The sequence below is a fragment of the Sarcophilus harrisii genome, chromosome 4 (assembly GCF_902635505.1).
Source record: "Sarcophilus harrisii chromosome 4, mSarHar1.11, whole genome shotgun sequence".
Classification (NCBI taxonomy): domain Eukaryota; kingdom Metazoa; phylum Chordata; class Mammalia; order Dasyuromorphia; family Dasyuridae; genus Sarcophilus; species Sarcophilus harrisii.
This window is the reverse complement of record NC_045429.1, coordinates 54,812,468-54,824,701: the sequence shown is the minus strand read 5'-3', so window position 1 is coordinate 54,824,701 and position 12,234 is coordinate 54,812,468. Positions and strand designations below refer to the sequence as shown.

Below are 12,234 nucleotides of genomic sequence, written 5' to 3'. Positions count from 1 at the left end.
AGGAATTCAGAGCCTCCTGTGGGGCTGGACAGATAAGTCCAGCTTTAACTCTTTCCCTGCCGGTTCATCCTTTGCCACTGACAATTGATTTCTTTGTCAGGAGAGTTGAGGAAAGCAAAAGCTCCTGTGGGCTATTTCAGCACTGCCTCTTCCTCCATCCTACCTTCTTTCTCCCTTCCTAGAAAGCAGAATTACAAGTCCTCCCAGAGTATCTGCCAGAAAATAACCCAATCCTTAAAAGCCCTGCCGTTTGCCTCCAGGGCCAAGAAGGCGATGGACAAGGATATCAAAGACTATAAAAAACCAGAAACACAGAAAAACGGTCACTGTTATGTTACCTATAGTCCTGTTACCAGACTATTCTTAGGATAAATGAATGACTTCCTATCACCCTTATCCCAGGCTGTGACCTAGGAAGAAACTGTGCTGTAAGAAAAATGGCAGGGGAAACTCAGATTTGCCAGCTGCTCATGAAATTTAAAAAAGCAAACAGTAGGAGTCAGAGGACAAGATCTGTAAATACACATACATATATGTGTATATATACACATATACACATAAAGCATTATATATACATACATATAAAGCTATATCTGTATGTAAAAATATGTATATATGTATATATACATACACATATACACACATATAAAAAGATATAGCTATGCATAAATATGTATATATACATATATGTAAAGATATATACATATACACACAGATATAAAGATATATCTGTGTGTATATATATCCACATACATATACATAACACATACATATGGATATATATATCCACACATATATGTAAAGATATCTGTGTGTATAAATATGTATATGTACATTTAATATTTTATAAATATAAATATGTCAGTCTACACTCTTCTCTAACTGAATCCTCTCTCTTGTCCTTTTTGGCTATCTCTCTACCTAAATTTTCTTCCACCCAGTCCTCACCCCTAATCTCCATTCTTCTCTCCCCGAACTGTTCTGCTAATCTCAAGCTATTTCCTGCCTGAGATTCCCTTTGCAGCCTTTCTTTGTCTCTAACCTTGACTCCCCTCCTCATTTTCCCCCGATTCATTCATTCCTCCTATTTCTTAGACCTTTCTTCTCTCACTTGGGATCAGGAAACTGTGTGGTCAAATCTCCCTTCAGACACCGAGCTCTCTTGACTGGACAAGTCACGTAAGTTCTGTCTGCCCCAAGTTCCTCATCTATAAAGTGGTGGATAATAATAGTACTAACTTCCCAGGGTTGTGAGAATCAAATGAGATAATCTATGTAAGACACTTGACACAGTGTCTGGGACTGAGTAAGCACTGTAGAAATCTCACCTTTTATTATTATTATTATCTTTAAAATGGGGATAATGATAGCATTTCACAGAAATGTTCATCAAATGAGATAATATATGTAAAATACTTTGCAAATCTATATAACTGCAAACAACTAGATTTAAAACCATATGCCATAAAATTTTTATTAACTAATAAAACATTTTGAAAACCAATACAATATTACATAAATGTTAATTACTACTATTATTATTATATACCACCTTTCAAATTCTCCTAGCTATGAAGTTCTAGATTTTAGAACTTAGAGGTCATTTGGGTCCAACCACCTCATTTTACAGATAGGGAAACTGAGACTCAGAAGGAAATTAATTTGCCTATGGCCAAACAAATCCTACAACAAGAATTTAAAACCCATGCACTCATGATTGAAAGAGGGTAGAAAGGGAAGAAGGGTGGAAGAAAATTTCGAACTTAAAAAAAATGTTAGAAATTGTTCTTACAAGTAATTGTAGAGGGAAGGAGAAATAAAATGTTAAAAAAATAAATGCTTGTTGACTTGATCCAAATAAATATTCCTGGACAACGTTCCCAACAAATAAATGACCCTCATTCTCCATTTGAAGACTTTAGATGATGGACATCCTACCCCATCTGGAGGCAGTTTATTTTGCTTCTCCTGTCTCTGTTATACTTAAAGCTCTGGAAGGTACTTTGAGCCCTTCTTAGATAAGTCATGACCCTGGAATGGCTGATTCCCCTAATTATTTATAAGGATGTGATGGATACACAAAATAACAGTCTAAGGATTTAGTCCTGTCTGCTGCTATTTTGGAAATGCTGAAATCACAACAGATATTATTGTATATTCTCAATCACAACAATAATAACAGATGCTTATTTACTTAAAAGTTTGCAAAGTGATTTACATGCCTTATCTCATTTGAGTTTGTCAACAACCCAATGAGGTAGATGTTTTTATCATCCCTATTCATTTAATAAACATTTATTAAGTACCTACTAAGTGCCAGGCACTCATAGCACATTCCAATTTTATACATGAAGAAACTAAGGTAAACAGAAGTGGTTCTAACCTTTTGCTCACTACCAATATCTGAGATCTCATTCTTGCAATAAATTGGTTACTGAATGGGGGAAGAACTTTTATAGCATCCTGTTTCATTTCTGCCATGGGCTGGCTGAGTCAGCAAGCAGCATCAGACCAGCCTGTGTCAACACAGCAACAGATTAAAAGTATTGCACATAGTCCTGGATTTGATCAATATTTCAACCAACCAACAAAAGGGAAAAAGAAGAAAGCAATAGTAATTTCTCTGATTTGAATTCCAGTTCACATATTTAATAGTTAATGACAAGGAAATTTTTTTTATCTCTTTGAGCATCCTTTTTCTATTTTTTTTTAAAGAAATTAAAAACAATTATTCCCAATTCCAAATTCTCTTCTTCATTCCAGTCCTGCCACCTACCTATCCAGATATGGCTATCATATATAACCAAGATATCTTTCCATTCTACATAGGTGAAACTTCCTACATATGCTGCCTTTCCACATTAGAATGTGAGTTCCTTGTGAATAAGGACTATTTAACTTTTTCTTTTTATATCTTCAGCCCTTAGTACAATGTTTGACACCCAATAAGCATTTAATAGATTTTTTCATGCCTTAATACATTTTAAAATGGTATTTTACCCCTGTTGAGAAAGGAGGGGATCCCTGGTCTCTCCAAATCAGTAAAGTAGATGTTATTATCATCTTTATACACTTACTCAATAAACATTTATTAAATATCTACTGTGTTGAGCACATTCCCAACTTACACATATGAGGTAGATGTTATACTGATTTTGGAGGAACACTAATGGTTGGAGGGAGGGATAGTCCCTAGAAACACAGTGAATTTAATATATGTTTAATTGAATATATAATATATAATGTGAATATAAGTCCACAGAGAATTGAGTGGTTATATTCTAAAGATTACATGTGACGTTTAATAAGAAGGGAAATTCCAGATGTGGGTCTGGGTAAAAATCATAGACTGTGCCATAATTTTCCAATAATTCAGAGCCATATTTCATCACCCCTTAGTCTAGATTCAGAATCAGGCCAGTGTGGATTTTTATCTCTTCTCATCATTAACCCCTTCCCCATCCCCTTCTCAGTCCCTTCAAGAACACCAACTGGACTCTGTTGCAATCACTCGGCTGGTGGTTTGAGTACAGTGCCATCATGTGGACAAATTAAGCACTAAAATGTATTTTTGAGATATAAAACAGCACCTGCCTTCTTGTAGGTAGCCCATGAATGAGCTCCTGAGAGATTCTCTCTTGTCCCTATGGGCTGATGCAATTCCAAGCACCTAAACCCGTGTCACATGCATGTGAATCATTGCATTTTTATATGATGCATAACAATTTCTTTGGAATCTCTACAGATCCCTGGATGGAGAAATAGCTCCTTTATAGCCTAAGGTACAAGCAGAGAAAAAGTCACCTGAGAAATGGTTCTTTTCCCTTTTTGTTGTCAGTAAAACAAGCACCTTTTTTTCCTCTTATCCTTAGCTCCTACTTTTACTCATAAACTCAGAAAGTGCTTCATGGAAGAGCTGGATTGCAGAATGAGTCATTAATTTCTTCCTTTACTTGTATCGCCTCCTCTATGGCTCCATGAGCCATTCCTGCAGGTAGGCACATTAGGAAGCACGAGAAGAGAAATGATACTTTGTACCACACTCTGCAGCTTTCCAGTCCTAGAGGGAAACACCCAAACTCTTCAGTTACATGTAATTCTCTTTGCATCGCACAAGGACAATTTCGTGCTGGCAATAAAAAATAAATCTCACCCTTTGTGGCTGAAGCATCAAAGGTATTTGTATGTCTATAACTGGAATCAGATAGCAGGAAGGAGGAAGCCAAGAAGTACTCATGGGGTGAAGGTGGGGTGGATGGGTAAAGTCCAGCCTCCCAGGAGAGTACATCTGGGGCAAGGGCAGGGCAGAGTAAAGAGGGAAGTGAAAAGAGGGAGAGTGGGTCCATTTGGCTGTAGTGGATCTAACAGGCTAACAGCTCCTTTGACAGACTGACATCCTGGCCCAGGTTTGAGACGCATTGGTGAGAAAGCAAGAGACCATGATGGGAAAAATGAGACCTCTGCTCTTCCTTGTTTCTGCCCGTGAGTAAATGTCATGATCTTCCCATGTCTGGGAGCAGCAACAGGGGAAGAAAAGATGGCTGGCTTGCAGGGTGCAGCCTGGGTATCTTCCCTGCTTTTCTCAGTATAAAAGAAGAAAGAAATTTTTTGCTATTTCTTGATAGGCTAGAAACTCAAGGCAAGTCTATCAATAGGAACAGAATGTTTCTCATTTGCTTTCTAGTTTGTAATTTTCTCCTGGCTCTGTTCACTTTACTTTGTATGTGTTCATAAAAGTCTATTTTCTGAAATCGTCTTGCTTATCATATCTTACTACAAAGTAGTATTCCATCACAATCATAGAACATTACACGCTCAGTCATTCCCCAGTTGATGGGCATTCTCTCAATTTCCAATTCTTTGTCATCACAAATAGGTCTTTTTCCCATTTCTTTGATGTCTTTGAGATATAGACAGAATAAAATTTTGTACGGTCAAAGACTATATTTTATACTCCTTTGTCTCCATTTATTTAAATCTGTATTTGTGTGAAGAGAATTTTGTAACTGTGATCATATAGTCCTTGGATTTATCTTGGCAAGTAGATGTCCATGGATTTTTTATTATTTGCAATTGTTTTAAATGGAATTTCTTTTTCTATCTCTTACTGCTGGATTTTGCTACTCATTTATAGAAATGTTAATGATTTATGTAGGTTTATCTTATTTCTTGCAACTTTTCTAAAGTTGTTAATTGTTTCAACTAGTTTTTTAGTTTTTTCTCTAGAGTTCTTTAAGTACACCATCATATCATCAGCAAAAGTGATGATTTAGTTTCCTTATGGCCTTTTCTATTCCTTTAATTTCTTTCTTTCTTTTTTTTTATTGCTAAAGTTAGTAATTAGGCTATAATGAGCATCCTTGCTTCAGTCCTGATCATTTATCTTCATTACAGATAATGCTCACTCTTGGTTTTAGGTAGATACTACCTATCATTTTAAGAAAGGCTCCATTTATCCCTATGCTTTTTAGTCTTTTTTTTTTTTTTATGGGGAATGGGTGTTGAAAGTCTTAAGAAGATCTTTTCTGTATCTATTGATTATAATCATGATTTTTGTTATTGGTGTGGTCAGTTATGTTGATGATTTTCCTAATATTGAACCAGTGCTGCATTCCTGGTATAAGTTCCTTTTGCTCAAGGTGTATGATCTTTGTGATATATTGCTATAATTTTTTAGCATTTTAATCTAATTTTTTTGCATTAATGTTAATTAAGGAAATTGGCCTGTGGTTTTCTTTCTCTGTTTTTGATATTCCTGGTTTAGGGATCAAAACCATATTTGTATGATAAAAGGAATTTGATAACACTCCTTCTTTACTTTGTCAAATAATTTATATAAAAAGGCTTGGTTATTCCTTAAGTGTTTGGTAGATTTATTTCACTTGTAAATCAATCTGATCCTGGGAATTTTTTCTTAGGGAGCTCACTGATGGCTTGTTCAGTTTCTTTCTTTCTTTCTTTCTTTCTTTCTTTCTTTCTTTCTTTCTTTCTTTCTTTCTTTCTTTCTTTCTTCCTTTCTTTCTTTCTTCCTTTCTTTCTTTCTTTCTTTCTTGTAAAGTTATTTAAATATTCTATTTTCTTCTTTTTTTTAATCTAGGCAATTTATATTTTTGTAAATATTTATCTATTTCACTTAGATTGTTACTTTTGCTGGCATATAATTGGGCAAAATAACTCCTAATAATTGCTTTAAGTTCATCTTCATTGCTGCTGTATTATCCTTTTTCATTTTTCGTACTAGCAATTTGATTTTCTTTTTTAAAATCAAATAAGCCAAAGGTTTATTTATTTATTGGATTTTAAAAAACAAAAGCAGCTCCTAGTTTAGTTCAATTTTTTAAACTTTCAATTTCATAACTCTTTCCTTTGATTTTCAAGAGTTCCATTTTAGTATTTAACTGGGGTTTTAAAATTTATTCTATTTTTAGGGGTTTTTAATTGCATTTGTTTCTCTCTCTTTCTCTCTCTCTCTCTTACTAATGTACACATCTAAAAACATAATTTTTCCTTCAAGTACCACTTTGGTTATATTCCACAAATAATAGAATGTTGTCTAATTGCTGTAATTCTCTTTAATCAAATTATTATTTCTATGACGTTCCTTTGGACCACTAATTCTTTAGGATTAGATTATTTTGTTTCCAATTAATTTTTAATTTATGCCTCCATGGATCTTATTGAATGTGAATTTTATTGCAATGTGGTCTGAAAAGCGTACATTTAATATTTCTGCTTTTTTTGTTTTTTTTTTGCCTCATGTTGTGATGTTTTTATGACCTAATAATACATGGTCAGTTTTTTGTGAAGGTGTTATGTATAGCTGAGGAAAAAAATATATTCCTTTCTATTCCCATTGAGTGTTCTTCAGAGATTTTATCATATCTAACTATGCTAAAATTCTATTCATTTCCTTAATTTCTTTCTGATTTATTTTATGGTTAGAATTGTCTAGCTATGAGAGGGGAAAGTTGAGATCTCCCACTATTATTTTCTTCAATGCATTTTTCCATTTGGCTAATACTATTTTTGAGATATAATTTTCTTCATTATTTTTGTACCTCTTAATTTATCAAGCTTTTAATTGTCTTTTTGTATTTTCCTTTCTTTGTTCTCTTTTCTTTACTTAATATTTTCCTTTACCATTCTTAAGTTTTAGTTTTAAAATCATTTTTGTTGGGTTTGTGCTTGTTACATTTTTTTCCTTTGAGATGTTTGCATATAACTGTTTTGACTTCATCGTCTTTTTCTGATTTGTGTTTTGATCTTCCCTGTCACCGGGAAAGAGTTAGGTTATGTTAGTTTTTTTGTTTTGTTTTGTTGGTTGTTGTTTGCTCATTTTTTCCATGTTGTTTCTTGATTTTTAACTTTATATTAAAGTTGGGCTCTGCTTTCAGCTTGTGGTGAGGAGGAATACTGTTTCAAGTTTCAGGTTTTTTTAATGGCTATTTTCAGAGGTAGTTCTAGGGGTTTGAAATTTTGGGGTTGTGTGGTAAGGGTCACTGCCCCCTGCCAATTAAACAATCAGAAACTTGTCTTAGGAGAGGCAAAAAGGAATTTATTGCTTTCTCATGAGAAAGGATACACCCAGTGTTGACCAAAATATGGTCAAGGAAGCAGGAGAGTTCAGAGGTGAACAGTTCTCAGCAAGTTTATGTAGACCCTAAAATGCGGCCCCCCCACCCATCCTGGCTCTTCAAGGCTTATTTGAGAATTTTCTGCCAGGGGAAAAAAAAGTTCAAAACAAAAATGTTTGCTCAACAGAGAGGAAGACTTGTAGTCTTGCCCTTCCCACGAATGTGAATGCATCAGGGGAGCTTCAACAATGCAAAGCTATGGGCAAAGAATAAAAAAAACAGGTTCTTTTAAATCTCAGATCATCACCCCATCACAAAACCCAGTCCCTGCCCCTACTGAGCTTGCATTCTTACATTCTTTGGGAGGGAGATAGCCTTCACTCTGACCACCCATCAATGTCCCTGGGGGGTTCAGTTTTCTAATTTAAGTTTCATTTCTCCAATTTATTTTTACAACTATGGAAACCCAACAAATGCCCATTCATGTCTCACAGGGCGTTGTGATCCAAGGAAAGATATGGTCATTTGCTTTCCTGATCTTTATACTAGTCCTTATCCAGGAAGGGATCTTGATCCCTTGGAACCAGAAATAAGACCTGTTTCATTAGGGTCACAAGTGATACTATTTCTCAGGGTCCTTGTGACAGAAGGTGTTAGTGTTCCTCAGGGCTCTTGTTCCCTTTTGACCAAAATCACTCCTCTCCATGCTTGAGCTATGATCCAGAAATGGATATAGACAATGGAGTTGCCAAATAGCATATGGTCTTGTATCCAGTGCTAGCACAGGTGTCCCCTGTAATCCTTTTCTGACTAGTTAACAGGTCCCCTTACCATCTCTGGCTTGAGAGTACTCCAAGCTGTTGCTCTTCTGTCACTATCCCCTGGTCCCACCATTGTTTATTTTATATATCTGGGCTTTGGGTAAACCTCCTCTCCTATGTCACAGAGCTCTCCTTTTGACCTTCTAAGTTGCAATGAACTGGAAGAATGTCTCATTTTTGACCTTTTTAAATTTAAAATTTTTAAATTTTAAATTGTTTTGGGAGAGAATGTTGGGAGATCTCTGTTGAGTAATTCCTCTACTCTGCCATCTTGGATTGCCCTAAATAATCTGCTTCAATGCTGCTAAACATCTAGGCCTCCTTCTTTGTAGCCCAAGATGGGACATTTTGCTTCTTTATTCACAATCTTCTCCAAGTCCCAACTTCCTTCATCTATAAAATAAATGGGTTGGTCTAGATAAGCTTTAAGGTCCCTTTCTGTTCTGATACTTTATAATCCTATGATTCATTCATTCTATAAACCCATGCACTCATTCATTTATTCATTAAATCCTTGCCTTTACCCAGCATGGGGTTATAATATGACAGCTGGAAATCTGGGGATAGCCAAGGGAAAAGTGAAATAACTCAGGTTGAACCAATACCCCTGCATAATTCTGAGGAAAAAAAATGAAACTCAAGGCTGAATCAGCATCATGAGCAAACCCTAGGCAAGACTGAGAGGGTTTTTAAAAGATTGAGTCTCAAGGGCTGGAAATGGAAAGTGAATGACCATCTCTACCTCCTGACCCTGTGATGCTCTTTTGAAACTAGCTTGGAAACCTTTTTCATCTCAAAAACCCTTCTCACCTATCTACAACTTCAGGGATAACTAAAAAGAATTAAAATGGCTTTAAATCTTTTAAAAATTATTTATACATAGCCAGAAAGTATGTAACCTGTGAGTGAACTCAGCCTGTGGAACCAGTTCTTGGGAGATTTTCCCTGCTTCCTGAGGGACAAAGTCTTTCCCAGGGAGGCAGAGCAACCTAGCTTGGGCCAGGGCAGAAATATCCCCCATCCACTCACAACTCCGGTTTTCCCTCCTGAGGTAGAACATGTAGACTAGGGGATTGGGGCTATCTGGGCACATTCCTCTCCCTGGGTAGAAAGAAGTGAGGAAGAAGGGAAATTGGGCTATGCAGTGACTCTGTTGGATGCTCCATAGTCCCAGGTGAGATAATAAGGTCCTTTAATAGTTTTGTTTTTGTTTTTGCTTTGGTTTTGTTTTTGGTTTTGTTTATAAATTATAAGGGATCTGAAAAGGCAGCTTGGAAAGAGAGCTAGATCTGGGATCAGAGAATCTAATTTCAAATCTTAGTATGCAAGCCATCTTAGGCCAATCCCTTAACCATTCTGTGCCCTATTATTGGACTAATTATATATCCTGGTATAGAAATTTCTTGTCCTAGGCCAAAAGCCCATCACAAAAGCCCAATAGGTTCTACAGGAACTGAAAGGTGGAAGGAGAAATATGGCTGGAGTCACTGGGGGTTAGGAGTCCCCTAATAGGGGAGTTACAACTAGAGTTAGCTCTTGAAATAAGGACTTTTTATATCATGAAATCTTACTTGTATGCACAAAGATCATCCCTTAATCCTGCCCTGCCACACTTCCTCTTTCTTCCAAACCTGACATTGCCTCTGCCTAAGTACCCTTCTTCCTTTTCTCTAAAATACAACTCATGCTGATTCTACATGGAGGGGTTCCTGATACAGTCTAAAACAAAGCTCAAAATGCCCCTTTTGCAGTATCTGGGTATTTCATGGGGTAGCAAGACTGGCCTAATGAAAAATTAATGGGAAGTTAAAATCAATTTTATCTCTTTACATCATTTGGCTTTATCCCCCTCATTCTCTATAATTCTGATACCTAGTAACTAACACCTTTGGGTTGCTCTGGTTGTGTAGAACTCTCAACTCTAGACAGTGACTCATGTTTCTTAAATTGTCTCCAATTAGAACTCTGGACAGTGACTCATCTTTTCCAATCTCTTAGAATTCTAGCATAGTAACAGGCATTTGATAAATAGTTTTGGTAGCCCATTTCTAGGGCCTTGATGGGTAAAAGGATAAAAGACAATGATTTGACAAAATTATTTGTGCTAGAATAACAACGGGCAGCAATAATGTAATATGTTTATTCTGCTAGATAACATTTGTACTTTTAAAGGACCTTTTTAATATTGGTCCAAAGGCACATGGATCTAAGGCTTGGAATTGTCCTGAAAGTTCTCTAGTCTAGCTCATGCATGAAGTATTAAACCCTTCTACAATAAACCCAACCAATGATCATCCAACTCTTCCTGAAGGCTTTCAGTGACTGGGAATGCACCATTTCCCAAAGAAACCTATTCTAATTTTAGACAGATTTAATCATTAAGAATTATAAAAAAGCAATTATTAAAAAATTTTCTACATTAAACTATAATCTGCTTTCCCATCACTTCCATCTATTAGTCCTCATTCTGCTCTCTGGGGGTCAAGTAATTTAATTCATTTTTAAAATCACAACCTTTGAAATACTTAGCAACATAGATAAGTTCTAAAATTAGAGATCTCAGAGATCATATTGTCAAGTTCTGCCCTCTCTCAGTATTAAAAGTAAAGATGGAAAGAGTAAAGTGATTTGCCTGAAGTGAATTCACCAAAAGTGGTGAACGTCAGAGCAAATCCAGTTTTTCTTCCACAATATTATCTCAGAACTTACATCCTCTCATCTTCAAATTAAACACCTTCCCCATGGTTTTGAGTTCCTTTATTATCTGATCGCCCTCCTTGCCCATGATCTAGCCTACTATCATCCTTCCAAAAATATGTCATCCAAAACTAAACATTTCATAATAGAATGCATTTGGTCTATCAGTTCTGCATACTATATCTATTAATGCAACCTAATCAAATGAGCTTTTTTTTGGTTGACAAGGAACCTAAGAGTTGGCAGTATCCTTAGACACCATTTTGTCCCACACATACTTGAACGACAATCTCATTGTTAGAATAATGATAAATACAAGTAGAATTTATTCATATAATATTTTAAACATAACCAACCACTTTTATCTTCTTAACAGCTTTGGGAGACAGGTGCTATTATTATTCCCATTTTACAGAAGGGGAAGTATTTTTCACTTAGAGACTAAGTGATTTGTCCAGAATTACACAACTACTAAGTGCTTGAGGCAGGTATTTGAAACAGGTATTCCTGAACTCTAGATCCAATACTATACACTGGGTCACCTGGCTCACTTTGTTGAAAGGTAACACATAGCTTTTGCTTGAAGACCTTTGCTAGAAGAAAACCAATTCCTATCTCCCAAGGCACACCATTTTGGTTAAACCAGAATAGGTTAATTTTAGAGATTAGAAAGGTCCTTCTGACTTCCCCCCCTTAATTTGTCTCTTTACAGCTTCTACTCATTCTACCCTAATTATTTTTCCTCTCTAGGGCTCAGCAAAACAACAAATCTAATTCAACTAATTCTACTTGACAGACCTTATAAATAATACTTGAAGACCCTATCCAGTCTTCTTTTCATCACATTAAACATTACCATTTCATTCAACATCATAGTGACAATTTGTTGTTTCAGCCCACCAAAATCTCCAAGCCACGAGGTTATATGATCTCTGAGAGGTAAAGGATCTTTGAAATCATGTAATTCAATACTTTCCTTTTAGAGTTGAAGAAATTGAGACCCGGGAAAGCTAAGTGGTTTGCAAACTCAGTCAACAAGAGTTTAATAAGCTAGGCACTCTGCCAGTCACTGAAGACGGAGACAGAATGAATGAACCAATCTCCTCACAAAGAATTTATTTTCTAATGAGGGAGATCATATG

At 35.9% G+C, this 12,234-nt stretch overlaps 1 protein-coding gene across 1 annotated transcript in view; it reads left to right on the top strand.

Moving 5' to 3' along the window:
* Positions 1-4,327: 4,327 nt before the first annotated feature.
* The window catches only part of GPA33 (glycoprotein A33), a 46,709-nt gene continuing 38,802 nt past the window's right edge, over positions 4,328-12,234 (top strand). Inside the window, exon 1 of the mRNA XM_031936827.1 lies at positions 4,328-4,482. Within this exon, the coding sequence (XP_031792687.1) occupies positions 4,440-4,482 (43 nt within the window). The 5' untranslated portion in view covers positions 4,328-4,439. The remainder of the gene's footprint in view (positions 4,483-12,234) is intronic.